Raw genomic sequence first — 12,259 nt, 5'->3', positions numbered from 1 at the left:
CACACACACACACACAAAAACACACACATGATGGAGTTAAAAGCAGGTGGCCACTCTGGCTTGTCACTCACCCAAACATTACAGCAGGTTTTTGCGAAAGATGGTCCTGCTATACCCTGATACACCTCCCTCCATGCCCTCATACTCTAGGTAATACGTGGCGACAGACAGTGTTTTTAGGACACAGAGGATGGGGGAATCCGGCAACTTGCATCTGCTTTAGTCATGCTTTGGGAACTTTCAGATTTGCTGTAATTATTTGCATGGGGAGGTCTTTGGATTTCAAAGTGTGTATTAAGTAAGTACAAACTTTAGGGACAAACAAATTATACTAACAGAAATCAAGAAGTTTGACTGATATCTTTCTGCTTAATTTGTCCCCTTGCATACAACTCATCTTAGTTACTCTTTGTCTCTGCTGCTCTCAATTTTAAAAGTACAGCTTCAATTCCCTTCTAAACTGAAAACATACTCCTTGTATAAGATCACAAAGGACTTCAAAAAAGTCAGTTGCACTTTTTTATGACCTTTTCTGCAACTGCACGTAGCTGTTGATTACTGCACTAAAATACTGTGGGTATGGTAGCTGAAGAACAAGAAAAGATTTGGTAGTAAAGAGACTCAATTAACAATGTGTACTATGTTTCAGAAATGTTCTTGCACCTGGTTCTCATTTGTCCTCAGCTGAGAAACAAAAGTCAGCTTTATCATTATTATTGTTATTATTATGTTGTTGTTTTCTCATTTGTCCTCAGCTGAGAAACAAAAGTCAGCTTTATCATTATTATTGTTATTATTATTGTTGTTGTTGCTGTTATTTATTACTGCTTTTGCCAAAAAGAAGCCTCACTTCATTAGGGAATGATCAAGCAACCCAGCTCCCCCAGCCTGGGCAGGGTTAGCTTCGCTTTCAACTTCTTCAGTCATCATTAGCTCTGAACAATGTCACGTCCCATTTGTGCAAAGCAAGCCTCATGAGCAGCTGTTGCAAGGGAACAGCTTGAAGAAGCCGGACTTTAAACTCAAATTGTTTACTTTGCACTGCCTCAGCATCACTTCTCTTTCTTTTCAGAAGGCAAATTCAGAGTGGCATCATCCTCATGCCAAAATTGCAACCAAAAACTGCTCGGTGCAGGCTCAGAGCAGCTGGCTGTAAGAAGATGTTATCACCTTCACTGGATGTGAAGTTTGTCAGTCATAAAGATTTTGCTGCTCAGTCGCTGACAGCCTGAGAACACTTAACAGCAGCATTTCTCAAACTGGGACCAGCTTCCTGGGAGAGGCTGGAGTCCTGCTAGAAGCACCAAACAACAAGCCAGAGGCAATCGAACACGGCTGGCCTAGGCTTGCTCTGGTTAAGGTTGACAAGACTACAGGTCTTGTGCCAAATACCGTGTCGTGTATCTCTTTTTTGCTGATCCTAAGGAAGAATGAAGATATCCTTAGGCCGAGACACAAAATGTGCATGCCTAACTTAATCCAGCGTAAAGCAATTTTGGTAGTCTTCAATGAGAACTGCTCACCTCCTCTCTGCACAGGCCCCTGACCCACTTCCCAGGAGTCAATTTTATCCTGTATCCTCTCACCTGCGAGTAAGAGCAAAACAAGATGCCCCTCCTCCCCCTTATTTTTAATACCGTACCTCCTTCAACCAGTTCTGCTACAGTTTACAGGAATAATGAAGATGCACAAGAAGGACATGTTGTCCTGAACCCAAGCTTAGCATCTAAGCACCTGTGTCACCAACTGGTACAATAAGATGCTTCTCATTACTTTTGTAAAATGTTACTATTTGTAATTCACTTTTAATTCCAACACAAACCATAATTTTTACAATTTTTTTTCAAATTAAAATAGGGGAGAAGAAAGATCATTAACAGTGTAAAGATAGTGATCTTGGCTTTTTTTCTTTTTCTTTTTTCTTTTCCTGAGGACAAAAAAACCCCAAACTGGCAAACTTCATGCAGCCACTAAAGCATAGATAGTTGGCAAAACTGAATTTTAATTGATAAGGGAGAAACAATTGTCCAATTCACTGTTGAGTCTGGTACACAGGCAAGAGGAGGCCAAAAGGTCACTCACAAACGGCTAAACATACCAGACACTGAGCAAGAACAATTCCTTCTTGTGGGCTGGACATGGAAACTAGGTTTCTAAGGCTCCTCGGTTTGTTACCTCTCTCTCAAAAGCAAGAAGAAAAATATTCCTGACATGTTTAATATGCTGCATACTGATGCTTGTCTCGCATTCCACAGAAACTGTTACTTACCTCTCTTCCATCCTCTACCAAGCTCGCTGGTATACTAGGAATTCGCTGCACACTGTCCCCCAGATCTTCACTCACATTTACAGGGAAGCAAATCCATCGATCCCATTCTTCTCGCTTGTTTTGATTTGGTTAGAATAAGGGTTTTGTTATTCCTGCCCTTTCCCTGAGCCCCTGCCCTCATCTTGCCAAGCCCAAAACTCACAGCTTGCTTTGGCTTCAGTGGAGCTGCAAAGGCTATATAAAAACAAACATGATTTGCTCATTAAAGCCAAGCTTTTGGGGACGTGCCCCATGTACTGACCTCCATCAATGGCCTGGGTTTGCGCTCCACTGCAAACCTGAAGTGGCAGAGTTCACAGTAGCTGGTGTTTGAAGACGACTCCCAGTGCTCCAGGCAGCTGCGGTGAATAGTCCCCAGGGTCCCCGTACATTCACAGGGGGAAAGCAGGTCTTCCTGACTGCTGCCCTCATGGCAGATCCTGCACATTGGCCGGTCATTGAAGGGGCTGCTGGAGGAGGAGAGAAAATTGCTGGTTAGTACACAGGGCTGTGATCTAGCCTCTCTCTTTCTCTCTGTATATCACAAATTAACAATGTAGGAAACATTTGCAGCTTGCGTACTTTGCTCTGTAGTTAGTACACCAAGCTGCTGGGCTAACGGCTGCAGGCACTTTGGTATTCTTGTTTAAAATCTCTCTTCTGTGGGGGGAAAAAAGTGGAGAGTGAAAAACACATCAGAGTGGCAGATGAGAGACAGATGACTAAGTGTTTCTATACCTTTGTATTTCCCACCTCTTCACAGCACAGCAGAGCAGACACTTCAAGAAATCTCTAAATGCATCAGGGAAGTTTTAAACCTGCCTCAGCTGTGCACCTCTTATGCTAGTGATGATCTGTGCAATCACTCCTGACCTACAGGGTAGCATCTCTTATGCTAGTGATGATCCCCTGACTATAGAGTAAGCTGTTTTCAGTAATCAACAGCAAAGGACTACTGGACCTGAAACAAAAGCACCTTGCCCTGGAGCGGTGTGAAGGCAGGGCCCCAACTTCAGGCAGGCCTGTGCAGGCAGGAAGCTCCTGTCCCTGGGGAGGGTTTCCCTCTCTTTGGGACAACACCCCACGAGCAGCTCAAGGAGTACTATTAACAGCACTGACAAGGAGGACTGTGCCGAACACATCCGTCCCGCATTGCTGCCTGTGGCTATTTCTCCTGCATTGCCTCCACCAAAGCACCCACCTTCCTGGTGGCGGGGTGCTAATGTGCAAAGGGGCATGGGTGCTCCTCCTGCCAGTGAAAGCCTAAAGACTCTGATTTTAACTACTGAGATTCTCTGTTTTACAGAGGAATCTTTCAGGAAAGAGGAAAGCAGTCGCATGGCTTCCCGGGGTGCTCGGGCTTAGCGCAGCAGGAGGAAAGCAGGATCAGGCTGCAAGCACCAGTGCTGCTGAACTATGGATCCACTTCCCTGCAGCTTCAACTCAGCTTCCCTGTCTGCCAAGGCTGAGAAGGTCGATCTCTTGGCTGAGGTCTTGGGACCAAAAACTCTCCCTACCACATACGCCATCTCAGGCAATCTCCTCAGAAAAGCAGGTTTTGTCACTGTCGCTGACAAAACCTTGCTATCGGATAGCGTATGGTGGCACGCAGCTGTTCCCTCTGTCCCTCTTCTGGCTCTTTGCAGGCTGCCCCAGGTAGACCTCCCTCAAGTGTAACAGCAGGAAAGTGTAAAGAAGCCAGCCTGCTCCTTTCAATCTGCGAGGTAGAACAGTATGAAGTTGTGCTTGATGCTCTGCATACACATCTGAGCAGTGCAAAATGCACAGGGTTTAAAAAAGTTGCTACAAGGGGAAAAGGCCCTTTCAGGCTGTCACATTGCACATGCAGCAGCAGTTAATAATTTCACTCTTCACACGAGTGCAGTGGATTGGATTATGTTTGCTGTTTCGTGAAAATCCACGGCTACTTCAAGACCTGCGCCATCTTTCCAGCTTCACACCAATGAAGTGGAACTTAATTTTGACCTAAGTATCAAGCCTGGATATAGCCAAACCCTTAAGCATCCTCTTTCTTGCTTCTAATTAAAATAAAGCCAACCCAAAGCAGGGTACTGCTCTGAAGGGTATAGTTTAAATGTATATTTCATCACTAATCTGCCATTCTAAACCAACAGCAGAAAGAGCCGCTCTCAGTCACTTGGACGATGGCTGAAGCAGCAACACTTGTGTGTGCACCTCTGCTAGAAATAGCTTGCCTGGCCGCTCAGCGTGCTGGCTTGTGAAGTGTGAAGGAAACGTGCCACAGAAGTGCTGGCAGCAGAACACAGGCTAAAGACAGCATCCCGTGCCAGCCAGCGCCTGCCAAAGCCTCCTGCTACGTATCAGGGCAAATTATTGCAGCTGGCGCACTTAAGCAGCAGCATCCCTAGACAGCTTGCTTCCCCCTTCTTCACTGAGTATAATGGTGAGGGCTTAATTACATACGTAGCATAATCATTATAAAGTTAGGACAAGGGTTTAATTACACCTGCACCGTGGTAAGCCTTCATGAAGCACATCACCACATCTTCCCTTCAAGCGCCCGCGGGACTTGCGGGTGGCAGCTGGGGAGGGTGCACACGAGCCCACGCAGGGAAGGGGCCCGGCCCGGCCCGCCACCCCCCACGTACCTCTGCGTGGCGAGTGTCCGCACGACGGAGGAGAGCAGCTGCCCATCTTTGGCCGACACCTGCATGACATACTGCGGGCAGCTGCCGGCTAGGCCGCCGCCACTGCCACCGGGCAGGGTCTTGCCTTCGGGTGCCAGAGGGCGCGGGCGCTCCGGTGGGACTCCCGGCAGGTGACTGCAGCGGCTCGTCCTCATGGCGGTGGGGGGCGGGTCCCCATCTATCTCGTCCTCATGGGGGGGGTGGGGGGGGCCGACCCCCCCCAAGGGGGGGGGAAGGGGCACATCCCTGTCTGCAACTGGCGGTGGGGCGGGGGGAAGGGGCACATCCCTCCCTGTCTGCAACTCCGCCGCACTGATCAATACCAGGCGGGAGAAAAAACATCCCCCCCTTCCCCGCCCCAGCCCTCCGAAACCCGCTCAGCAGGGAGAGGAAGCTTACAACGTTATGTGTCGCGGAAAAACAGTCTGTACATCTCAGAAACAGCAAGATGGGGCTCTGCACTGCTTTTTTTCTCTGCAGACTCCTAAAGTCACGAGTGATAAATGGAAAGACTGCACCTTTTTGTGCCCCCCCCCCCAAAATGCTGCAAAGGAACATACAATCTTCACCTTGTGTGCTTTTAAACTGAAAGGCTGCCCCTGCCCACCAACGGGGAAAGCTATGTATCAGAGGAGAAAGTGGCCTATCAGCTCCAAATCCCCCGTGAAAACACTCCACTGCTGCAAAGTGCCTTCCATCACCAACCCATGGCAGAGCACGGACCCGGCAAATAATCCTGTGCAGGGCTTTTGTCACACAGACCTGCTTAGTAACACCCTGCGTGCAGTAATAACTTATGCCACAAGGTGAGGTAGAAATCACAGCTTGCCTCTGCCTGTCTTCTTTGCTTTGCTTTTTCTCCCATCACTTAGAGTGTATTTCGTATGAGGCTTTCAACCATGGTAACTGCAAAGCAAGGATTATGCTGGTAACAAAGACCCTGGGAACATAAATTCCTGATACCTTCGTACGATGCTCCTTGCTGAGTATGCTTGTCGGTGAGAGGAGGCTGCGTGGTTCAACAGGCAGAACACCAGGCTATGTGCCTGCAGGCTTGCTCTCCAGGTCGGTCACCAACAGCATACATACGGGATGGATTAATCCCTCTGCAAAAGGGGGGAAAGACTTCCTAGCATGCCTTGAGACACTTGGCTACAGTCATATGTAAATGCTACAGGTTACTACTATGATATTCGCATGTTGAAATCAGGCACGTTTTTCTGCACTGCATTTAACCTTCAAAAAAAGTGTTTTGCATCAGACACCACTGTTACTTGTGTAGTACCAGTACCTCACAGGAAACAGAGTCTTTAAAAATTAAACATTAATCCACTCTTTTAAACAGAGGTATTTCTCTGGGTTTTAAAAGAAATCTTGTAATTTGATCTCATTAGATTTGAGCAAATGGCAGTGCTAACTTTCTGAAGTCTCCTGAATGACATCTTTGGCAGTAAGACTTTGTAGCATGTGAGGATGTGATGGGGGTGCTGGACCACTTGTGCCATGCAAGTTTTCACGTAGGGACTTATATTCTTAGAAAGGGATCTGAAATAGGAAAATGCTTGGCAAAGTGTTTGTTTTACAGGATTATTTCAGCTATTTTCAGACCATGCATACCCCAGAGAGCGAACTGGAGGCTGATGAGACAGCTTACAGGGGATAGAGTGTTCAGAGAATGGGGAAGAAAATCAGACTCTGGCCCTTATTTACAACGAAAATGAAGCAAATGGCTGATCTCAAAACCATTAACACATAAAAGATGCAGGCTTTTTAAGAGAATAAGAGCCACGGACTCTCCAAGGAGACCATGGTATCAGCAACATTTTAGTTTTAAAATCCATGCTGAGACTGTTCAACAAGAATATTCAGAGGCTGAGTAGCTGCTTCATTAAACTTAAAAAGCCTAGGCAGTACCATGCTTACAGACCCATGCTACAGAATTATATATTTCTTTTCTGGTTACTTCACTGACCTCATTAAGTACAACAGCGAGTTTATCGTTGCGTATAAAGTGACCATCCAAGCCTTTACAAACACATCCATCAGCCACTTGATGAGTTCAGAGCATTTGCTGAAGCATCAGATGATGCAACTAAATGCAACGCCTTAAAGTAGACCAGAAATAATGTAGCTATATCCCAGCAATGATGTTAATTCAAATTTCTGCGTACAGTACTGCATTGATATCCCACTTTGGCATAGTAAATAGATGTAACCCCTTTCTACCTCTTTTTTTTAAAGAAAGATGGAAGTTACAATGTATTTTCCTGATTTCAAAGGAATCATTTTGACATAAAATCAGCATATGTGCATGACAGTAATAAAATTATAGAATTAAATATGTGCTTTAATACTGAACCCTGTGGTAAATAATGAAGGTTAATTTTCCCGAGAAGCACAGAGCTCCTAAGCAAATTTGAAGTCAAAGCTGACATTAAGGAACTGTAAATCTTAATATCCACAAAACCCCAAAGTCAGTATTTAAACATATGTATGTATTATGTTCTGTCAGAATGTTTTTCACCTGAAAGAGGTGGAAATCTGTCACAAATATCTTAAGAGAAGAGGAAAAATGAAGAACAAAGCAGGAAGATGTGTTTAGATGGTATTTAGGGAGACAGGCAGTATTAAATGGGAGAAGCCAGAATATCAACATTTATTTCAGATGCCAGAAAATTCAGAGAAAAGTGGCTGAATTTGGCATGACAGATGTATGTTTGAAGAAATCTAGTAATTAGCTCTTTTTTTCTTTTCTGTGTTACTACACCCACTCCTTTTGCACGTCTCTTGTCTATCCAAAATCTATTTTAAGACTACCTTACTACTGTAATATTTAAACCAGATCTTTTCCCTGTTCTAGTGTTTCTGCTTTGCCTTTGGTACCAGTCTCTGACTCCCTCTTCTCACCTCCATGACATGAGATCTTCTGATGGGAGGTGGCAAAGTCTAACTGTCTTTTAGAATGACTCTCCAATTTCAACACTATCTTCCAAACATCACTGATAACTGTGTAGTTCTTGGTATATTTCTTCTCTTCACTTTCTTGTGCAATTACTGCAATCAGCTATACAAAAATCCCATTTTCAGAGTTGTTTAATGATCACAAATTGAAAAATCCTGAGAAAAGAAGAAATTCTTTTTTAGTGTGTTACATATGTGCCGGTTTATATATATATATGGGTTTATGGGTATCAGAGTAAAAGCAAAGACACTGCATGTATTTTCTTTGTACCATAAGTGTGGGGGGAAAAAAAAAAAGATGTTAAATTCTCAGAGCTGTTCTGTGCCCTCAGAAATTTCAAATTCCTGGCTGGCAAGAGGTCAGTACAGGTTTTCCTGGTGGGATGACATAGTGGAACAGCATTCTATTAGTTGCTGATTAGAGTGTCCTAGTTGTGATTTATTCCTTCTGCTTTGTTCACTGGCTTATGGAGTAAATATCCCTCAGCGAACACTGCAAGTCTCACATATGTTCCTGTTACTTTTGCATTCAGCGCTCTGGTTTACAGACATGAAAAGCACAAGTCTCATAATAACAAGTCTACTTGTTATTTTGTTCAATTTAGACAGTTACAGATGCAGATGATCACAGTAGTTTGTGGTTATTTATGCTATTTCCTCAAAAAATGTGCAGGCATTATACATACAGTTAGTAAATTAAACCTAGCTGTCACTGTGAAGCAAGAAACTACAGGAGGGAATGAGATGCAGTGTAGTCAAGCAAATTATCTGAGGTCATGTTGGAGCTGGGCAGAAGACTCAAGTGCAACCTACATCCTTTGCCCCATAACAATTTATAGAATGCTATTCTAGCAAATGTTAGGGATAACTTACGCTCTTTTTTCTCTCCTGATCTGCTGGCTGCTACCCCCAGTGTCAAAATGTAAGTCAACATCATCTGATTATCTTGCCTCTCTCTGCCCTCTCCACCCTGCTTCATTTTTTAAATAATTCCAAAGTCCAGACTGCTTTCTAGGGCTTCAGTAGTTATTAAGAGGTACCTGGAAGTATTTTTCTTCTTGACATTATGTGAATGAATGCAAATATTTTGGAAAAGTGGCTTAGCCCCACAAACAAATGCCACCAAACACTTGCAATCTTTGTTTCAGAGACAAGCTACTTCTGGGCTTAGTCAACTGCTGATTATTGCTAACAATACATCCCCACTGAGCTCAACAAACATTTCTTTATATGCTGCAAGGTATTTATAGCATATCTTCTTTCCCATGCTTATATTTCTTTTTAAGAGATTTATAACTTCTGTATCAAGAGAAACCATGAGACTCAACAAATTCCAGTGAGCAAGGCACTGTTACTCTTACTGAATTACACTCAAATATAAGAGGTTAAAAACTAGCATTACTGCCCTGAAAAGGAATTTAAAGAAGAAACCATCTGCATTTACAATAAGCACCTACAACTGGAATCGTTTTTGCACTCTTTCCTACTGTGCATGAACTAACCTAATTTCTTAAACCCATAAAGCATTATCATGCTGAAGAGTTAAATTATCACAGTAGACTTTTTTAAGCAGTGATGCTTTTCTGCTGAAGCTGTGAGTGGCTTAGATTTGCATGAAACGAAAAGATCTTACACTTCAAGCAGTGGGTTGCAAAAGTTAAACAAATATTCATGGAGAGATTGTGTGTGAACTGCTCGCTTTTCCTTTTTTCAGCATCTTTGCTAAGAATAGCACATACTGCATCTCTCATAGTCATCCAGTTTCAAACTTGGAAATCCATTCACCTTTCTTATTCCATGTTCCCATGAGTCACCTTATTAGTTTCAAGAAATGCAACTCACGCATGCATCAATCAGCTTCAAGACTTAAAAACATGCATGAAAAACCACTACCTTACCATCTGGAGACATGTTCCCAAGAAATACTGCATTATTAAAAAAAACACAGGCATTATGAAAAAAACCAGCTTTCAGAGACGTATTTTTGTTTCCTATTTATGAACTTTCACATGCCAGAAGAATAATTCTCTTTCCACTCTATCCACAGCCCAGTGTTCAAGATTAAAATTACAGTCCAGTATCAAGTAGAAATGGCCAACTAGTTGTCCTGAAGGCCAGGAGTGAAACCTAGCCACATACTCACATTGAGTGACTTGATAGGGCCGTGTCTCCTACATGGGCCCATGACTGCCTCAGTCTGCCAACAGATTCTGCAGGTAGAAACCAATCTGTTTTGCACAGATTACTCTAGCAGTTTGGCCCAGTGACTTGTGTTCATGGACAGAGTTTTACTTCAGGACAGGTCAGCAGACCTGGAGCACAGATACAATTCTGCATCGTACTGCAATCTGGAAGAACAGTGCACCTCGTGGAGAAACACCTTTATTTCTTCTATTAATCCTAGCTCATTACTCAGAATGCAAATTGTTGCATTCTAATTAATGAACAAATTACTCGTTTCAAAAGTTGTCTGTAATATAGTTATCAGAGGCTGTGTGAAAAAGGTGTTCTTCACTTCAAACCTATCAAACAAGTATTACAGCGTACATACACTATGCTTTGTTTTTTGAAATGGAGAACAGGAACTCATCTTTCCCTCACTAAGGTTTAGACAGTATTTTTATGCCATCCTGACTCTTAAGACAGTCTTTTTTTTTTTAGCAGTTTCTCAATATAGAACATGTCCATCTTCCAGTTATGCTGACTTTGCATGATCCTTATAGAGATAAACCACTATGCACAAAAGACCTCTGCTTTAATTAAACTACTATTAGGGGTTTCGTTACAGCAGGATATAAGTCAGGACTGGTTGGCAAACCTCTGTGAGAAGCTAAATACTTAGGCGGTTAAGCCAGCTGTGACTAAGCCCCATCCCACTGCAGCTATGTTAAGATGCTCCAGAGACTAAAACAGGCATTGCAGTGACTGGATGGCTTGCTGCTTTGTCTCTTAGATTCACCTTCCCACTGAAAAACGCCAGAGAGCCAAAATTCTCAACTCCAGAGTACTGTGAAACTTCCTAATTTTTTACCTATTAAGAAACAATACAGGGTACCGTGAAGATGGCATGGCAAGAACCTTTCTAAAGAGAGCAGGACACGCTGGGGCACCTGAAACTTTTATTTTAGTAACTCTGACACTCATGAAGGAATTTTCTGTATGTCATTTCCAAGGCATTCATAGCTGGAATTGTTTTAAATGTTTCTTGACTCTTCCCTCCACACTCCATCACACAGAGCTGCATGGATCCCCTCCTGGTTTCAATCCCACTGAGGCTACTGAGTAAAGAAACTAATGGAGTAACTGGCTGTTCCAGTTGTAGCTGTCCGCCAACATGGGGGATAGAACCATACTTCTTTCAGTACGTTTCTTAGAAATCAGCTGGCAACTGTCAGATAATTACTAACTTAGGAACCTTGCGCCATGGGAGATGTCTGAAGGGCAGGCACAGGCCGGGCTCCCAACCTGCTGCTCCTGTCCCCTGTGGCATGCATCTGGCCATGCCCTGTCCCTTCTGCATTTGCCTCCCCAAGACCCCAGCTCATCAGCTACTCTTAACTTCTTCCTCTGCACTCAGTTCCAGTCCTGTTGCGTGATCCTGTGTGTGTATCAGGGTTGTTCTTTGAACTAAGACTTTACAGCAGCTAAGCCCAGAACTCATAATGGGAAATGCCAGCTCTCCTACAGCCTTAGTAGATGTAAGAATGAGTAAAATTGGTACACTTGCTCTGTTTGTTAAAAAATAAAGAAAATAAAAAGGTACAGAAACTTCCAGCAAAAACATCTTAACTCCACAGGAGGTGCACATAAGACCCTTAAGTCCTCCAGAGTAAAAAATTAATTTATGCAACTTGAGAAGATGACATAACTCCTACATCTGATAGTTACATGTGGCTTAGTATACAGGAGGACATGTAAGATGTTGCCTAACCTGTCCACTATGGAGGTGCAAAGCACTCACTGGCATCAAGCCATCAGTGAAAAAGGCAGAGAGGAACCAGCACCGGGGCACAGCAGTTCTGGGACATGATAACAAGAGAAGGATGAAGAAAGGCTGAGAGAGTTGGCGTTGTTCAGTCTAGAGAAGAGAAGGCTTCGGGGAGACCTTATTGCAGCCTAGCACTACTTCAAGGGGGCTTATCAAAAAGATGGCGGCAAACTGTTTAGCAGGGCCTGTTGCAACAGGACAAGGGGGAATGGCTTTAAACTAAAGGGCTGTAGATTTAGACTAGATATAAGGAAGAAATGTTTTATGCTGAGGGTGGTGAAACAGTGGAAGAGGTTGCCCAGAGAGGTGGTGGATGCCCCGTCCCTGGAAACA

At 43.7% G+C, this 12,259-nt stretch overlaps 1 protein-coding gene across 1 annotated transcript in view; it reads right to left on the bottom strand.

Annotated features, from left to right (window-relative positions):
• Positions 1-2,570: 2,570 nt before the first annotated feature.
• Positions 2,571-12,259, bottom strand: part of LOC103898280 (E3 ubiquitin-protein ligase MARCH3) — a gene marked incomplete at its 3' end in the record, with an annotated part of 11,521 nt that continues 1,832 nt past the window's right edge. The window contains exons 2-3 of the mRNA XM_009278519.1: positions 4,939-5,289; positions 2,571-2,778 (exon numbers count right to left, since the gene is read on the bottom strand). Of these exons, the coding sequence (XP_009276794.1) occupies positions 2,571-2,778; positions 4,939-5,289 (559 nt within the window). The remainder of the gene's footprint in view (positions 2,779-4,938; positions 5,290-12,259) is intronic.

Source organism: Aptenodytes forsteri, unplaced genomic scaffold, assembly GCF_000699145.1.
Source record: "Aptenodytes forsteri isolate BGI_AS27 unplaced genomic scaffold, ASM69914v1 Scaffold402, whole genome shotgun sequence".
Classification (NCBI taxonomy): Eukaryota; Metazoa; Chordata; class Aves; order Sphenisciformes; family Spheniscidae; genus Aptenodytes; species Aptenodytes forsteri.
The sequence above is the reverse complement of the archived record's forward strand: the minus strand, read 5'-3'. Positions and strand labels throughout refer to the sequence as shown.